The sequence below is a fragment of the Trachurus japonicus genome, chromosome 22, assembly GCF_045865225.1.
Source record: "Trachurus japonicus isolate A0001 chromosome 22, Traja_1.0".
Classification (NCBI taxonomy): domain Eukaryota; kingdom Metazoa; phylum Chordata; class Actinopteri; order Carangiformes; family Carangidae; genus Trachurus; species Trachurus japonicus.
In genome coordinates, this window is record NC_140928.1 from 264,722 (window position 1) to 279,506 (window position 14,785).

General features: G+C 43.6%; 1 protein-coding gene across 1 annotated transcript in view; it reads left to right on the plus strand.

Annotated features, from left to right (window-relative positions):
• The window catches only part of mipol1 (mirror-image polydactyly 1), an 86,402-nt gene that overhangs the window by 14,317 nt on the left and 57,300 nt on the right, over positions 1-14,785 (plus strand). Inside the window, exon 3 of the mRNA XM_085767964.1 lies at positions 12,574-12,628. Coding sequence (XP_085624090.1) covers positions 12,574-12,628 — 55 coding nt within the window. The remainder of the gene's footprint in view (positions 1-12,573; positions 12,629-14,785) is intronic.

Genomic DNA, 14,785 nt, shown 5'->3' on the forward strand with positions numbered 1-14,785 from the left:
TGTATGTGTGTGTGTGTGTGTGTATGTGTGTGTGTATGTATGTGTGTGTGTGTGTGTGTATGTATGTGTATGTGTGTATGTGTGTGTGTGTGTGTGTGTGTGTGTGTGTGTATGTGTGTGTGTGTGTGTGTGTATGCATCAGACTGCTTCTGGTTTCTATAATGAAATGAAACGAGGCAGCAGCAGCCTCAACCCTTTTCAACCAGCTGTATAGTAGCTACTTGTTACTACCTTGAATTTGTTTTGCAGAAATTGTGATGCTGTGATCGAAATAAAATTAAAAAAACATTCATTCATTCATTCATTCATTCATTCATTCATGCTTTCACTGGCAGATTTTTCTACTTATTGCAAGTTTGAAACAAGTGAAAATGATGTAAAAACAAGTGAAGTTTTAAGTGATGAGTCTTATTTAAAGTGGAAAGAGATTAGTTTGACTAGAAATGAAACAAATATTCTTGGAAAGACTTTGAGTTTTTGCAGTGAGGTTTGGGGGAAGTAATAATATAATATATAATAATAATAATATAATTCATAATGAAGCCAGAGTCCAGGTCAGGGTCTTCTGGTCTTCTGGTCTTCTGGTCTTCTGGTCTTCTGGTCTTGAGTTCTAACGAACCAAACGAAGCGTCATCGTTCTGCAGCGGAAAAACTTTGACAAACACATTTCTGGCGTCGTCGTTGTCCGCGGTTGTAGCTCCGCCTCCTCCACCTCATCCTCATCCTCATCCTGCTGCTCTGTGATTGGTCCGCTGCTGTCGCCACGGGCAACCTGGTCGAGGTCAGTAACACTTTTATTTGTCTCTTCTCCTTCTCAGAAACAAATGTCTTTCCTGAGGACTTGTCCTCTGCGGCTGCTCCGCCCCTTTTCTACCAAAGCCCCGCCCACTCTCACTCTGTTCACCAAGGTAACTGACTCCTCCCCCTCTGTTATGGCAACAAGCCATTTTAACATTTAAAAGTTTGACTGAGTTTGACTCTCCAGAATGGACAATGTAGATATCAACAACGTCTTTCTGACTGGTCCTAACTACATTTTGAATAGTTGGATTTTTTATTCCAGATATCTGTAATTCAGTTTTACCTCTTGTCAAAAAGAACATTTCAGATCCACAACTACGTTCTTCCCCTTTTAGTCCAGTAATTTTAGGCCAAAAAAGGGGTCAACGTTAAACAAATTGCAACAGAAGCAAACTCAACTGATTTTGTATCCTCAACATGTCCTGAGTGTGGGAAAAAAAGCCCCGAAGAATCCCATTAGGGGAAAGTTTTGAAAAACACCCAAACATATCCCATTTATACGCATGTAAAACATTTTTTTCACATGAATAGGGTAAAATTTTTAACCTTTAGATATCTCCATGAAAATTACTGAGTTGATTACTTACATTAAGACAAACAAAAAATGTATTACAAGTTTTTTGAAATTCTTTGTTAACATGAGAAAATTTGCATAAATCTGCATACATTTGCATAAATTGCACCGTTTTGACGGCACATGTATATATGAAGTTGCTGTGGTGGTACCGGCATGAAAATTGGAATGAGTTGACTCCATCGGTCAACCGACAAGTTGACCACTTTAAATTTCAAGATGACTGCAATTTTTCAAGACAGCCACATCCTTAGTAGAGCAGGTCTGACCTGCTTCGTCTCTATTAATGCTCATGGGCCTAAATTGGTTCCATTCCTTAAGTTTTTTAACTGTAATATGTTAACAAGATTGAACAAAACATTTTCACCTGCTCTACCCAATGTTTAGATCAGGTGCTGTATGTATGCAAATTAGCCATACGTAATTGGATTATGCACTGTTGGCTCATGTCATACCTGCTCTACTAAGGATGTGGCTGTCTTGAAAAATCAACCAAAACCCGGCCATAGCAGCGTATTTCAGTTTGTGCGAATCAGGGGATTTTACAGTCATCTTGAAATTTAAAGTGGTCAACTTGTCGGTTGACCGATGGAGTCAACTCACTCCAATTTCCATGCCGGTACCACCACAGCAACTTCATATATACATGTCCCGTCAAAACGGTGCAATTTATGCGAATTTATGCAGATTTATGCAAATTTTCTCATGTTAACAAAGAATTTCAAAAAACTTGTAATACATTTTTTGTTTGTCTTAATTTAAGTAATCAACTCAGTAATTTTCATGGAGATATCTAAAGGTTAAAAATTTTACCCTACTCATGTGAAAAAAATGTTTTATATGCGTATAAATGGGATATGTTTGGGTGTTTTTCGAAACTTTCCCCTAATGGGATTCTTCGGGGCTTTTTTTCCCTCAATCAGGACATGTTGAGGATACAAAATCAGTTGAGTTTGCTTCTGTTGCAATTTGTTTAACCTTTTCTCATAAAATGACTGGACTATTTAACCATTCATGTGTATGGGGTTTGTCATTACAGATATCTACAGTTCAGTTACAGATATCCACTATGTGAATTACAGATATCTGGAACTGAATTACCACTGGTACTAGTTCTAGATATCTACAACCTCATTTCTCCTAGTCAAAACTTAATTACAGATATCTGAACAGGGACATGTAGATATCTGTAACTGAGGTGAATTACAGATATCTGTAACTGGAATTATGACTAGTCAGAATCAAGTTGTAGATATCTGTAACTGGAATTCGTACTAGTGGTCACTGTTCCCTCTCAGGTGTTTTACTGTGCAATTGCTCACTGTCCCCCCACCTCTTTGCCCAGAAGACAAAAAAAGTTGCACACTCAAATATCCCCGACTAGTTTACTGTTCATTTCTCCCTAATGTGGCTTCCAATTGTGAAATGTAGCTATGACCTTAACCGTGGTCTGTAGTGCAACTACGATTTAAGTTTTTGTTTGAGAATTATTATTACTGTTCATATCAAGATGCTTCTGTGCCAAGAGTTGATGACACCAACTTGATGTTAGTTAGTTTTTTCACATTGTTCATATGGCAATACATGCAAAACCTATTTTGCATTAACAATATAGTATTTTGTTATCATGAACTGTAACTGACCTAGATATGGAGCAGCCTAGGTAATGTTGTCAAAATAATCTGTTATTAATCATTATAGTAATAGCCAGTAGTATTGATGTTTGGAGTTGTAGAGGTGAGGCCAGAGCACCAGCATGTGGACGTAGCTACTGTGTGTTCGCTTAAGCTTTCGCTCACAGTCGCTCAAGCAGGTCGTCAGGGGAGTTGAATTTCTGCTCAGGAGTTTTGAAAATGAGAGGGAACATTGGTTCCAGATATGTGTAATTCACATAGTGGATATCTGCAACTGAACTGTAGATATCTGTAATGACAAACCCCATACACATGAATGGTTAAAGGGGAAGTACGTAGTTGTGGATCTGAAATGTTTTTTTTGACAAGAGGTAAAACTGAATCACAGAGATCTACAACACGTCCAGTCTGGCTGTTAAATGTTGAAATGGCTTCACATACTCTGTGACCTCACTGCTGCTTCTCCTTCTGACATCATACTCTGTCTGTGTGACATCATAGGCCAGCTGTGATGTACTTCCTGTGTGTGTGTGTGTGTGTCTGCAGGACCCCTGTCCTCTGTGTGACGAAGCAAAAGAAGCTCTGGAGCCAATCAAACACAAGGTGAGTCTGGCTCCGCCCCCTCCTCCTCCGTCTCACACTGATGATGTCATCACTGACCGTGTTTCCATCCAACTATCTGGGGATCAATAAGTATATTATATATAAACTGCAAGAAACCGATTGGACGCCAGTATGATCGTAAAACAGCACATGACGTCATTACGTCGTTACGGCTTTTTATTGGATAGAAAGGTCTGAGATGGAAACGCACTTGAACCGGTGTCATTCACATTAAAGGGATAGTTCACCCAAAATTGAAATGTCCCTCCTTTTCTCCTCCCCCTCATGTGGACTAAGGGCTGGGAGAAGTTTCAGAGTCCTCCGTGGCTTCTCTGAGTTACAGGGGGTCTCGGCGTAGCAGTGCATGTCCATATGACGGTTGAGAACGGAGCTCACTTTTCTTCATAACAAAAAGACACACCAAAAAACATCCAGATACCTCCATGCTGCTCGTCTGTAATGTCCCTCTGGTATTGAAGCTCCGACATGAGAAATTGTTCAGAAAACAATTAAATAAGTCTATGTTTTAAGCTTGTTTGTAGCAGAAGCTCCCAGCACTGCTCTTCCTGGTCCGTCCAAATCTCGCGTGATTTGCGTTGACGCCCAGTTCACGGCTCCAACACTGGGAGCTCCCGCTACAAAACAAGATGTGATCCAGTGATGATGTAACATCGAGCGTCTCCGTCTGTCCCATGGATGTGTATTATGGTCTGTCCTGTCCCCAGTTCGTGCTGCAGCAGGTGGACATCGGTCTCCCGGGCAACGAGGTGTGGTTGGCCCGGTACCGCTGGGACATCCCAGTCTTCCACCTGAACGGGCGCTTCGTCATGAAACACCGAGTGGACGTCGTCCTCATGGACCGGCTGCTGCAGGACGCCCAGGGGTGATGTCATCGCTGCTCGCCGGGTGATGTCATCGCTGCTCGCCGGGGTGATGTCATCGCTGCTCGCCGGGGTGATGTCATCGCTGCTCGCCGGGGTGATGTCATCGCTGCTCGGATGATGTCATCACTGTCTTTACCCACAATGCAAATGTCCTGTTATCAATAAAACCAATCAACCAATCAATCAATACGTTGAGTCGTTACTGAAACGCTGCAGCAGCTCACTGGACCAATCAGAGCAGCCCGTCGGTGGGATGTTTCACCTGTGACATCATGCCGAGCGGTAACCTAGCAACCGACACATCACCCGATCCCGTGAGCTCATCAATACTTAACGAGCTTCTGAAGGTCTAGAGTCTCCGAGCGTCGTCGGCCAATCACAGGCCTAGAGAGAGCGGTCAGGTGGTGCAGAGTGTGTTTGAGTGCGTTGCCGTGGAGACGGTCAGGTGTGTTTGAGTGCGTTGCCGTGGAGACGGTCAGGTGGTGTGTGTGTGTCGATGGCGTCCGGCCGAGCGGCGGACGTTCAGGAGGCGCTGGAGAGGGCGAAGAGGAGGATCAACAGTCTGCAGCGACAAGTAGAGTAAGAGACAGAGAGGAGGAGGAGGAGGAGGAGGAGGAGGAGGAGGAGGAGAGGGGGGGGGAGGAGGAGGAGAGAGGAGGAGGAGAGGAGGAGGAGGAGGAGGAGAGGAGGAGGAGGAGAGGAGAAGAGGAGGAGGAGGAGAGGAGAAGAGGAGGAGGAGGAGAGGAGGAGGAGGAGAGACAGGGAGGGGAGGAGGAGAGAGGAGGAGGAGGAGAGGAGGAGGAGAGACAGGAGATCTGGGGCCAGATTCACCAATATGTTCTTAAGAAAGATCTTAAAGGGATAGTATCATTTTTTTAAAGTGAGGTTTAGTTGTATGATCTCCAAATAGCCCCTAAGTACTTTAACTGCAGTAGAAGACTCTCTACACTCCTCCCGTTAGCAACGCCAGCCCATAATAGCCCTGCCCAGAGATTTACAACATACAGTGTTGTGAACAGACCCAAAGAAACGGCCTATTTTCACGGCCTAAAAGAGGTTTTACCTGAAAAAAAATACACAGTTCCATTGTTCACTATAATATAATTTTTTGCAGGAAAAACACAGTTTTTATTTGGACCTAACCAACTGCTGATCGGCGGGCGCTAACCCTGGGCGGAGGGATACGTGAGTTGGTTAGGTCCAAATAAAAACTGTGTTCGTTGTGCGTTGCTAACGGGAGGAGTGCAGAGAGTCTTCTACTGCAATTAAAGTACTTAGGGGCTATTTGGAGATCATACAACCACACTTTTAAAAAATTATACTATCCCTTTAAGTTTTTTCTTCAGACGGTTTAGTGAATCTGGTTCTGGTTCTGGTTCTGGTTCAGTGTTGTGATGTGAGTGTCCTGTTCCCAGTGGACCCGGTGGACCCGGTGGACCCGGTGGACCCGGTCCAGAGGAGTCCGGTCTGTCCCAGTGCAGCAGCCGGGAGCTCAGGGACTCTCTGGTGGACATGTACCGAGGTAAACACCAGTTACATCATCTCTAACAGGCTGACAGTGACAGTCACCTGAAACTGAGGCGACTCATTCATGGTTGCCTCTGATTCTCTGATTCTACTGATAACAGCCGACCTCCCGTGTAGACACGCAACGTTTTTCCCCCGTGGACATGCACGGTTCCCTACGTTGCTGTGTCAGGCAGGTGTTTCCACGGAGCTCTGCCCCGTTTCAGAGGTGAAGGAAGCTCTAAAGACGTCGCCTCCACGATGTAGAATGTGTTCAATTAAAGTGAAACTAACACATTATATAGGCCTATATGTCCATTACACACTGAATGAAACATCCCATGTCTTTATTTATTCAGTTTATTTTAATAGTAATAATTATGACTAACATTCAGTGAAGACCTAAAAATCAGTTTCTCCAAAATTGAAATTGAAAATTGCAAAGGATTTTTTTTGAAATGTTGGCCTTCTTCTATGCACTCAATACTTGGTTGTTTACAATGGTGGTCATGATGAGTCTTTATTCTATTAGTCAGTTGTTCCATATATACACAGCTCTGGAAAAAATGAAGAGACCACTCCCAAAATAATCAGTTTCTCTGGTTTCACTATTTCTATGTGTTTCAGTAAAATTAAATTTTTTTGTTTTATTCTATCAACTACTGATGACATTTCTCCCAAAATTGAAATAAAAATATTGTCATTTAGAGCTTTTATTGGCTAATGACTAAACTAGTCTGAAGAACAGAAATATCAAGTCTTTTCAGACCTTGAATAATAATAATAATAATGTAAAGAAAACATGTTGATATTTATTAGAATATTGTAACTCAGGAAGAGTTTATAAACCAGTTTTAGTGGGATAATGTCGATGTTTAATCAGCAGTGGTTTTTATTTATAATCTTCCTCTAAAACCAGATGTGGTTCAGGTGATGACCTCATCAGGTGATGACCTCATCAGGTGATGACCTCATCAGTGTCTCATTAAGGAGAAGGAGTTGTGTTTGTGTTGGTGTTTAAAAAAGAAAAGAAAAGAGAAGAACGACTGTCGTACATGTAGAGATGCTGTTAACAAACTCAGAATCAGAAACCTTTCTTGTCCCCTGCACAGAGCAGTGGACATTATTTATGTCTTAGACGTGTGCATACGTGCGCAAAAAAAACATAAAAACACAGTTTAGCATGACATAAAAACAGGCAACTGACACAAGCAAGATACAGAATGACACAAGTAAAAACAGAATAAAAACCTTAAAAGAACATTAGAAGATTTCATAGTGAATTATTGATGATGTTGATGGCGGATGTGATGAATGATTTCTTCCCTAAGCTTGTCCTTGCTAAAGGCTAAAGGGTTAACCTGTAGCGACGGCCTGAGGGAAGAAGTTGGAAGGAGTTGTGTAGTGGGTGAGAGGGGTCGTGTAGGATGGTGGTTTTACGTCTGACTGTCTGTGTGTGGACAGAGAGGTCTGAGAGGGACGACTGGTATTTTACTTGCATATCTGAGGATGCGTGACAATTTGTTTTTGTCCTTGACAGAAAGAAACGTGTACCAGGATGAGATGTTGTAAGTTAGGACTGACTCAATAAGTGATCTGTAAACAACTGTTAAAATGTCTTTGCTCACATTAAAACTCAACTCAATTTCCTCAGCAGAAACAGCCGTTGTTTGATCAGAGTGGACAGAGAAGGACAATGTTCGCTCAGTGCTCTCTTAGTGTTTGTTCCAGAGCTGTAGGTTGTTTCCTCCGTAACGTTGATCCAGTCTCTCTGTGATGGTGTTAACAGAGATGATGAGTAGGGAGGCAGTAACCATGGTGGTGGTGCTGGCCCAGTGAGTCCAGCAGGGGGCGCTGTCGTCATGGAGACGGAGCAGCAGCAGCAGCAGCAGCAGCAGCAGAGATGAAGCTCTGACTCAGGATCAGTTCACGTGTTCGACCTCATCGACGAGTCACAGTGATCGATACCTGAGAGGAGGAGGAGGAGGGGGGGGGGGGGGGTTCAGGCAGGTGGTTCCCGCGGTAACGGCCACACTCACACTCACAGTCAGGAGGAGGCGGTTCCCGCGGTAACGGCAGCGTGCTCGGTAATCTGCTGTGTAAACCCGCTGGAGGACCGGGTTCTGTTTGGAGTTTGACTTTGAGCTTCGTTAAACATGATGAGCTGAGAGCTGCACACACACACACACACACACACACACACACACACACACACACACACACACACACACACACACCAGTGTTGGAGGTTACCGTGGAAACAACCACTCGGTACACGTGTAAACACAGGACGACACCGATCCGCGGTCTGTTTGTGTTAACACGCTTTTATTTTGTAGGAGCTGCTCTGCATATTTGGGGCCGGGTTGTTGCCATGGTGACGGTACTCAGATTACTGTAGTACCTGTAGTAACTGATTACTGCTCTCTCTCTCTCTCTCTCCATCATCTGTCAGTGTCTCTCGCCCACATCAGAGGACTTCAGTTCTTCACTTTAATGACCTGAATAAACTTTATTGATAAAAAGTCACGACGACTGATCAGAGCTTCATCTGATCACACACACAGACACACACACACACACACACACACACACACACACACACACACAGACACACACACACACACACACAGACACACACACACACACACACACACACACACACAGACACACTCACACACAGACACACACTGTGGTCAGTAGATTAATCTAACACAACGACACAAAGGATGAGAGTGAATGAGGAGAGAACGAGGGAGAAGTTGGTCGTGTGAACTGTGATTAATCTGCAGAGTGGGTGGTCCGCACACACACACACACACACACACACACAGACACACACACACACACACACACACACACACACACACACACACAGACACACACACACACACACACACACACACACACACACTCTGTATTGTTAGATGAGGGTGGGCTGCAGACTCTGGTTTGTTTGAACAGACTGAAGTAGCTGCTATTCATCTCTGTGGAGGAATGTGTGTGTGTGTGTGTGTGTGTGTGTGTGTGTGTGTGTGTGTGAGAGAGAGCTGGTTCAGAGTCTCAGACCTGAACCACACTGTGATGTCATTGTGACATCACCATTTCTAAAAAACTGTGTTAACGTTTCCTTCAGTGTTTCAACACGACGCTCGCTAACCGATTATTAACCGTTAACCAATCAGATTACGACGCTCGCTAACCGATTATTAACCGTTAACCAATCAGATTACGACGCTCGCTAACCGATTATTAACCGTTAACCAATAAGATTACAGCGCTCGTTAACTGATTATTAACCGTTAACCAATAAGATTACGACGCTCGCTAACCGATTATTAACCGTTAACCAATCAGATTACGACGCTCGCTAACCGATTATTAACCGTTAACCAATAAGATTACAGCGCTCGTTAACCGATTATTAACCGTTAACCAATCAGATTACGACGCTCGCTAACCGATTATTAACCGTTAACCAATCAGATTACGACGCTCGCTAACCGATTATTAACCGTTAACCAATAAGATTACAGCGCTCGTTAACCGATTATTAACTGTTAACCAATAAGATTACAGCGCTCGCTAACCGATTATTAACCGTTAACCAATAAGATTACAGCGCTCGTTAACCGATTATTAACCGTTAACCAATAAGATTACAGCGCTCGTTAACTGATTATTAACCGTTAACCAATAAAATTACAACGCTCGCTAACTGATTATAAACCGTTAACCAATAAGATTACAACGCTCGTTAACCGATTATTAACCGTTAACCAATCAGATTACGACGCTCGTTAACCGATTATTAACCGTTAACCAATCAGATTACGACGCTCGCTAACCGATTATTAACCGTTAACCAATCAGATTACGACGCTCGCTAACCGATTATTAACCGTTAACCAATAAGATTACAGCGCTCGTTAACCGATTATTAACTGTTAACCAATAAGATTACAGCGCTCGCTAACCGATTATTAACCGTTAACCAATAAGATTACAGCGCTCGTTAACCGATTATTAACCGTTAACCAATAAGATTACAGCGCTCGTTAACTGATTATTAACCGTTAACCAATAAGATTACGACGCTCGCTAACCGATTATTAACCGTTAACCAATAAGATTACAGCGCTCGTTAACCGATTATTAACCGTTAACCAATAAGATTACAGCGCTCGTTAACTGATTATTAACCGTTAACCAATAAGATTACGACGCTCGTTAACCGATTATTAACCGTTAACCAATAAGATTACGACGCTCGTTAACTGATTATTAACCGTTAACCAATAAGATTACAACGCTCGTTAACCGATCAGATTACGACGCTCGTTAACCGATTATTAACCGTTAACCGATCAGATTACGACGCTCGCTAACCGATTATTAACCGTTAACCAATAAGATTACGACGCTCGTTAACCGATTATTAACCGTTATCAGATTACGACGCTCGTTAACCGATTATTAACCGTTAACCGATCAGATAACGACGCTCGTTAACCGATTATTAACCGTTACCCAATAAGATTACGATGCTCGTTAACGGATTATTAACCGTTAACCGACCAGATTACGACGCTCGCTAACCGATTATTAACCGTCAACCGATCAGATTACGACGCTCGTTAACCGATTATTAACCGTTAACCAATGAGATTACGACGCTCGTTAACCGATTATTAACCGTTAACCGATTATTAACCGTTAACCAATCAGATTACGACGCTCGTTAACCGATTATTAACCGTTAATTGTCAGGTTGAAGCATCAAATGATGAATAACTACCAAGTCTAGAACTGATTAGATGAAGGTGGACTGGATTAAATGTAGTTTGTAGTTTGTCTTTCTGACCAATTTTCAATCAGATGCTGCACTTTGCCTTGGTTTTACTCCAGTGGAATCGTAGAGTTAATTATGGGATGTAGGGAGTACAGTTACTCTTTGCAGATAGATACTGCACGTTGCCTTGGTTTCACAGTGCTTTTTTGGATGGGCAGCAAAATAAAAAGTCCGATAACTCTGGAAATTTTAGCAGTAACGTTACCAATATCAAATTCTACCAGATTGAAGAGAAGATGCCTTTAACACTTTCATTGGTCAGAAAAAAAATGCAGATAGTGCACTTTGCCTTTGTAGAGCAGAGTGATGCACATGTTTGTCCGTGTAGCTCCATGTATAATCTGACCTTCATCCTGTCAGTCCTGTGAAACTGACTGAAGACAGAGGAAGTCTGCAGCTGTCCACGTAAGGAGATAATTCATAAATAACCGATAGTATTGATCAGTCAAAGTTCTAGTTATCTGTTAAACAGTTAAATGGTTAATCATGTGCATCTCTAAGATCAGCTGTTAAACAACCCAGACACGGGTTCAAACTTTCTGGTTTTTAAAGCCGCAGAAGTGTGTGTGTGTGTGTGTTAGTGTGTGTGATAGTGTGTGTGTTTGTGTGTGTGATAGTGTGTGTTAGTGTGTTAGTGTGTGTGTGTGTGTGTGTGTGTGTGTGTGTGTGTGTCATCAGTCAAATCAATCAGCTGCTGATTAATGTTCATTAATTGTTTCTGCTGTAACGAACAGTTTGTTTGTGTGATGTAGATATTATGTACTGTACCACATATATCTGAGTGTGTGTGTGTGTGTGTGTGTGTGTGTGTTAGTGTGTGTGTGTGTGTGTGTGTGTGTGTTCTGCATAAGTTGCCTCTCTCTCTGGTTTAATGTCGGTATCTAAATTCATGTGCGGTGTGGCGGCGGCGTGGCGGCGGCGTGGCGGCGGCGGGCCGGATCACAGGCGGATTGTGTTGGATTTGAGCTGAAGCCTCTTTAATCATCGTTACACCGTCATTAATATTCATGCAGTCAGCTGGAGCCCCCCCCCCCCCCACCCTGCCCCCCCCCCTACACCACTGCACCAAACTTTCTGCTCAAAATGTATTTAACACAGCTTAAAAAATTAATGGACTTTAGTTTATATTACATGAAGAAGGAGCTGGTGGGTGGTGTGTGTGAGGGGGGGGGGGGGCGACACACACACACACACACACACACACACACACACCCCCCCCCTCCCTCTCTTCATTGGCTCTCTCTGATTGGCCTTTGTGTTTTCCCTTTTTTCTGCAGATTTTCCATCTCTGACGAGACTTCAAAGCGAGCGCGAGGCATGAACGGTCATTTAGGAGGATTTAAGACCTGATCACATCTGTAATTGTACATGAATAATAAGAAGAAGCCGCCGCTCAATTAGCTCTGAGTCCACAAGGAGATCAGGGGGGGGGGCTGGGGGGGCGAGGGGGGGGGGGGCAGAGGACGGAGGGAAATGAGAAAAGTTTCAAAGTGAAAACCAGAGAAAGAGGAAATTATTCAATAACTGATAATACAGCCTGGACCTGGTTCTAGTTCTAGTTCTGGTCCTGACATGGACTCATGTGGACTCATGTAGACTCATGTGGACTCATGTGGACTCATGTGGACTCATGTGGACTCATGTGGACTCATGTGGACTCATGTGGACTGCAGCAGGTGTGTAACTCAGGTGTGTAACAGGTGAACTTGTGTGTTGCAGGAACCAGAGTGAACGTGGAGCTGAGACAACGACTTCCTTCACCGGCCACACACAGGTACACACACACACACACACACACATTTATTTTATTAATTTATTTAAAAGGGACAATACACATTAATGAACATCCGTATGTGTGCACAAATGTAAATGCGTTAGCAGAGTTAGCAACTTGCTAATTTGCATCCGTAGTCCCTTGGCAGGTAACACACAAACAGACAGAAATACACAAGAATTACACAGTGGTTCACAATCATATACACAGTCATACCTAGACAAAAAGTGATGTGATCTGTAAAGTGCCAGTTTCTAAAGGGCAAGTGCAAGTTTAAATAGGTAAAGTGCAAGTCGACAATGGATGCATCCAGAATGTGATGGAGACTACAGTAGCAGCAGTTATATTAGTGCCATTCACACACTTACAGAGATAAACTGCAATATAGAAAAATAAGACAAATGCAGTGCATACACACACACACACACAAGGGTGTAAATCATTAGTTTATTTCATTCCTGTGAGGAACTCAAAGCTCTTTAAAGATCGAAGGCTGCAGGTCAGTCTCAGTCTGTATTGTCGCCAGAGGGAGAAATAATTATAGTTTCTATAATAATTAATAATAATGATGATAAACGACCTTTCACACCAAACTGCACAAACCCATTCATTGTGTATGTGCTACTGCTGCCGTGGCGCCAGGAAGTGATGTCATTGTCCCCAACAGACTGCTCCGTGTTCAGCCTGGAGATCATACACCGTCCTAAGCCCCTTAAAGGAGAATTCTGTCCATTTCTGACCCCTAAATCGTTGTCCTCACCCAGTGTTGGTTGGAGCAAAAAACGCGACTAAAATTGATGCAGACGAACCAGAGTTACCATGGCTACCCGGCGCTAGCGATAGCCACAACGCTAACCCATGGGGGCAATTCTTTCAACCACAACAAACAGTCAGAAAACAATCAGATATCTCTGCTACATGACTGAACACATATAGTGTAGAGTAGAAACAGTAGAAACTTGGTGTTTTTAACTCTGAAACATCCCAGAAAGACATTACTATCCAATCACAGAGCGCCTTCTCCCCGCCACAGAAAGACATTACTATCCAATCACAGAGCTGCTCTCCCCGCCACAGAAAGACATTACTATCCAATCACAGAGCTGCTCTCCCCGCCACAGAAAGACATTACTATCCAATCACAGAGCTGCTCTCCTCGCCACAGAAAGACATTACTATCCAATCACAGAGCTGCTCTCCCCGCCACAGAAAGACATTACTATCCAATCACAGAGCTGCTCTCCCCGCCACAGAAAGACATTACTATCCAATCACAGAGCGCCTTCTCCCCGCCACAGAAAGACATTACTATCCAATCACAGAGCGCCTTCTCCCCACCACAGAAAGACATTACTATCCAATCACAGAGCTGCTCTCCCCGCCACAGAAAGACATTACTATCCAATCACAGAGCTGCTCTCCCCGCCACAGAAAGACATTACTATCCAATCACAGAGCTGCTCTCCCCGCCACAGAAAGACATTACCATCCAATCACAGAGCTGCTCTCCCTGCCACAGAAAGACATTACTATCCAATCACAGAGCTGCTCTCCCCGCCACAGAAAGACATTACCATCCAATCACAGAGCTGCTCTCCCTGCCACAGAAAGACATTACTATCCAATCACAGAGCGCCTTCTCCCCAACACAGAAAGACATTACTATCCAATCACAGAGCTGCTCTCCCCGCCACAGAAAGACACTATCCAATCACAGAGCGCCTTCTCTCCCCGCCACAGAAAGACACTATCCAATCACAGAGCTGCTCTCCCCGCCACAGAAAGACATTACTATCCAATCACAGAGCTGCTCTCCTCGCCACAGAAAGACTCTCCAATCACAGAGCTGCTCTCCCCGCCACAGAAAGACATTACTATCCAATCACAGAGCTGCTCTCCCCGCCACAGAAAGACATTACTATCCAATCACAGAGCTGCTCTCCCCGCCACAGAAAGACATTACTATCCAATCACAGAGAGAAACTAACACTTTGTTCTTGTTGTGATGATTTATTTTATTTTCTTTGCTGCTGCTACAGGTCGCTGGAGCACTAATAAATGCTAAACGCGCTAAATCGCTAATTCGTTGTGATTGCGATCATCACACACACACGCGGCGTCCCGTACCTACAGCAGACCTACACAACGCCGCTAGCG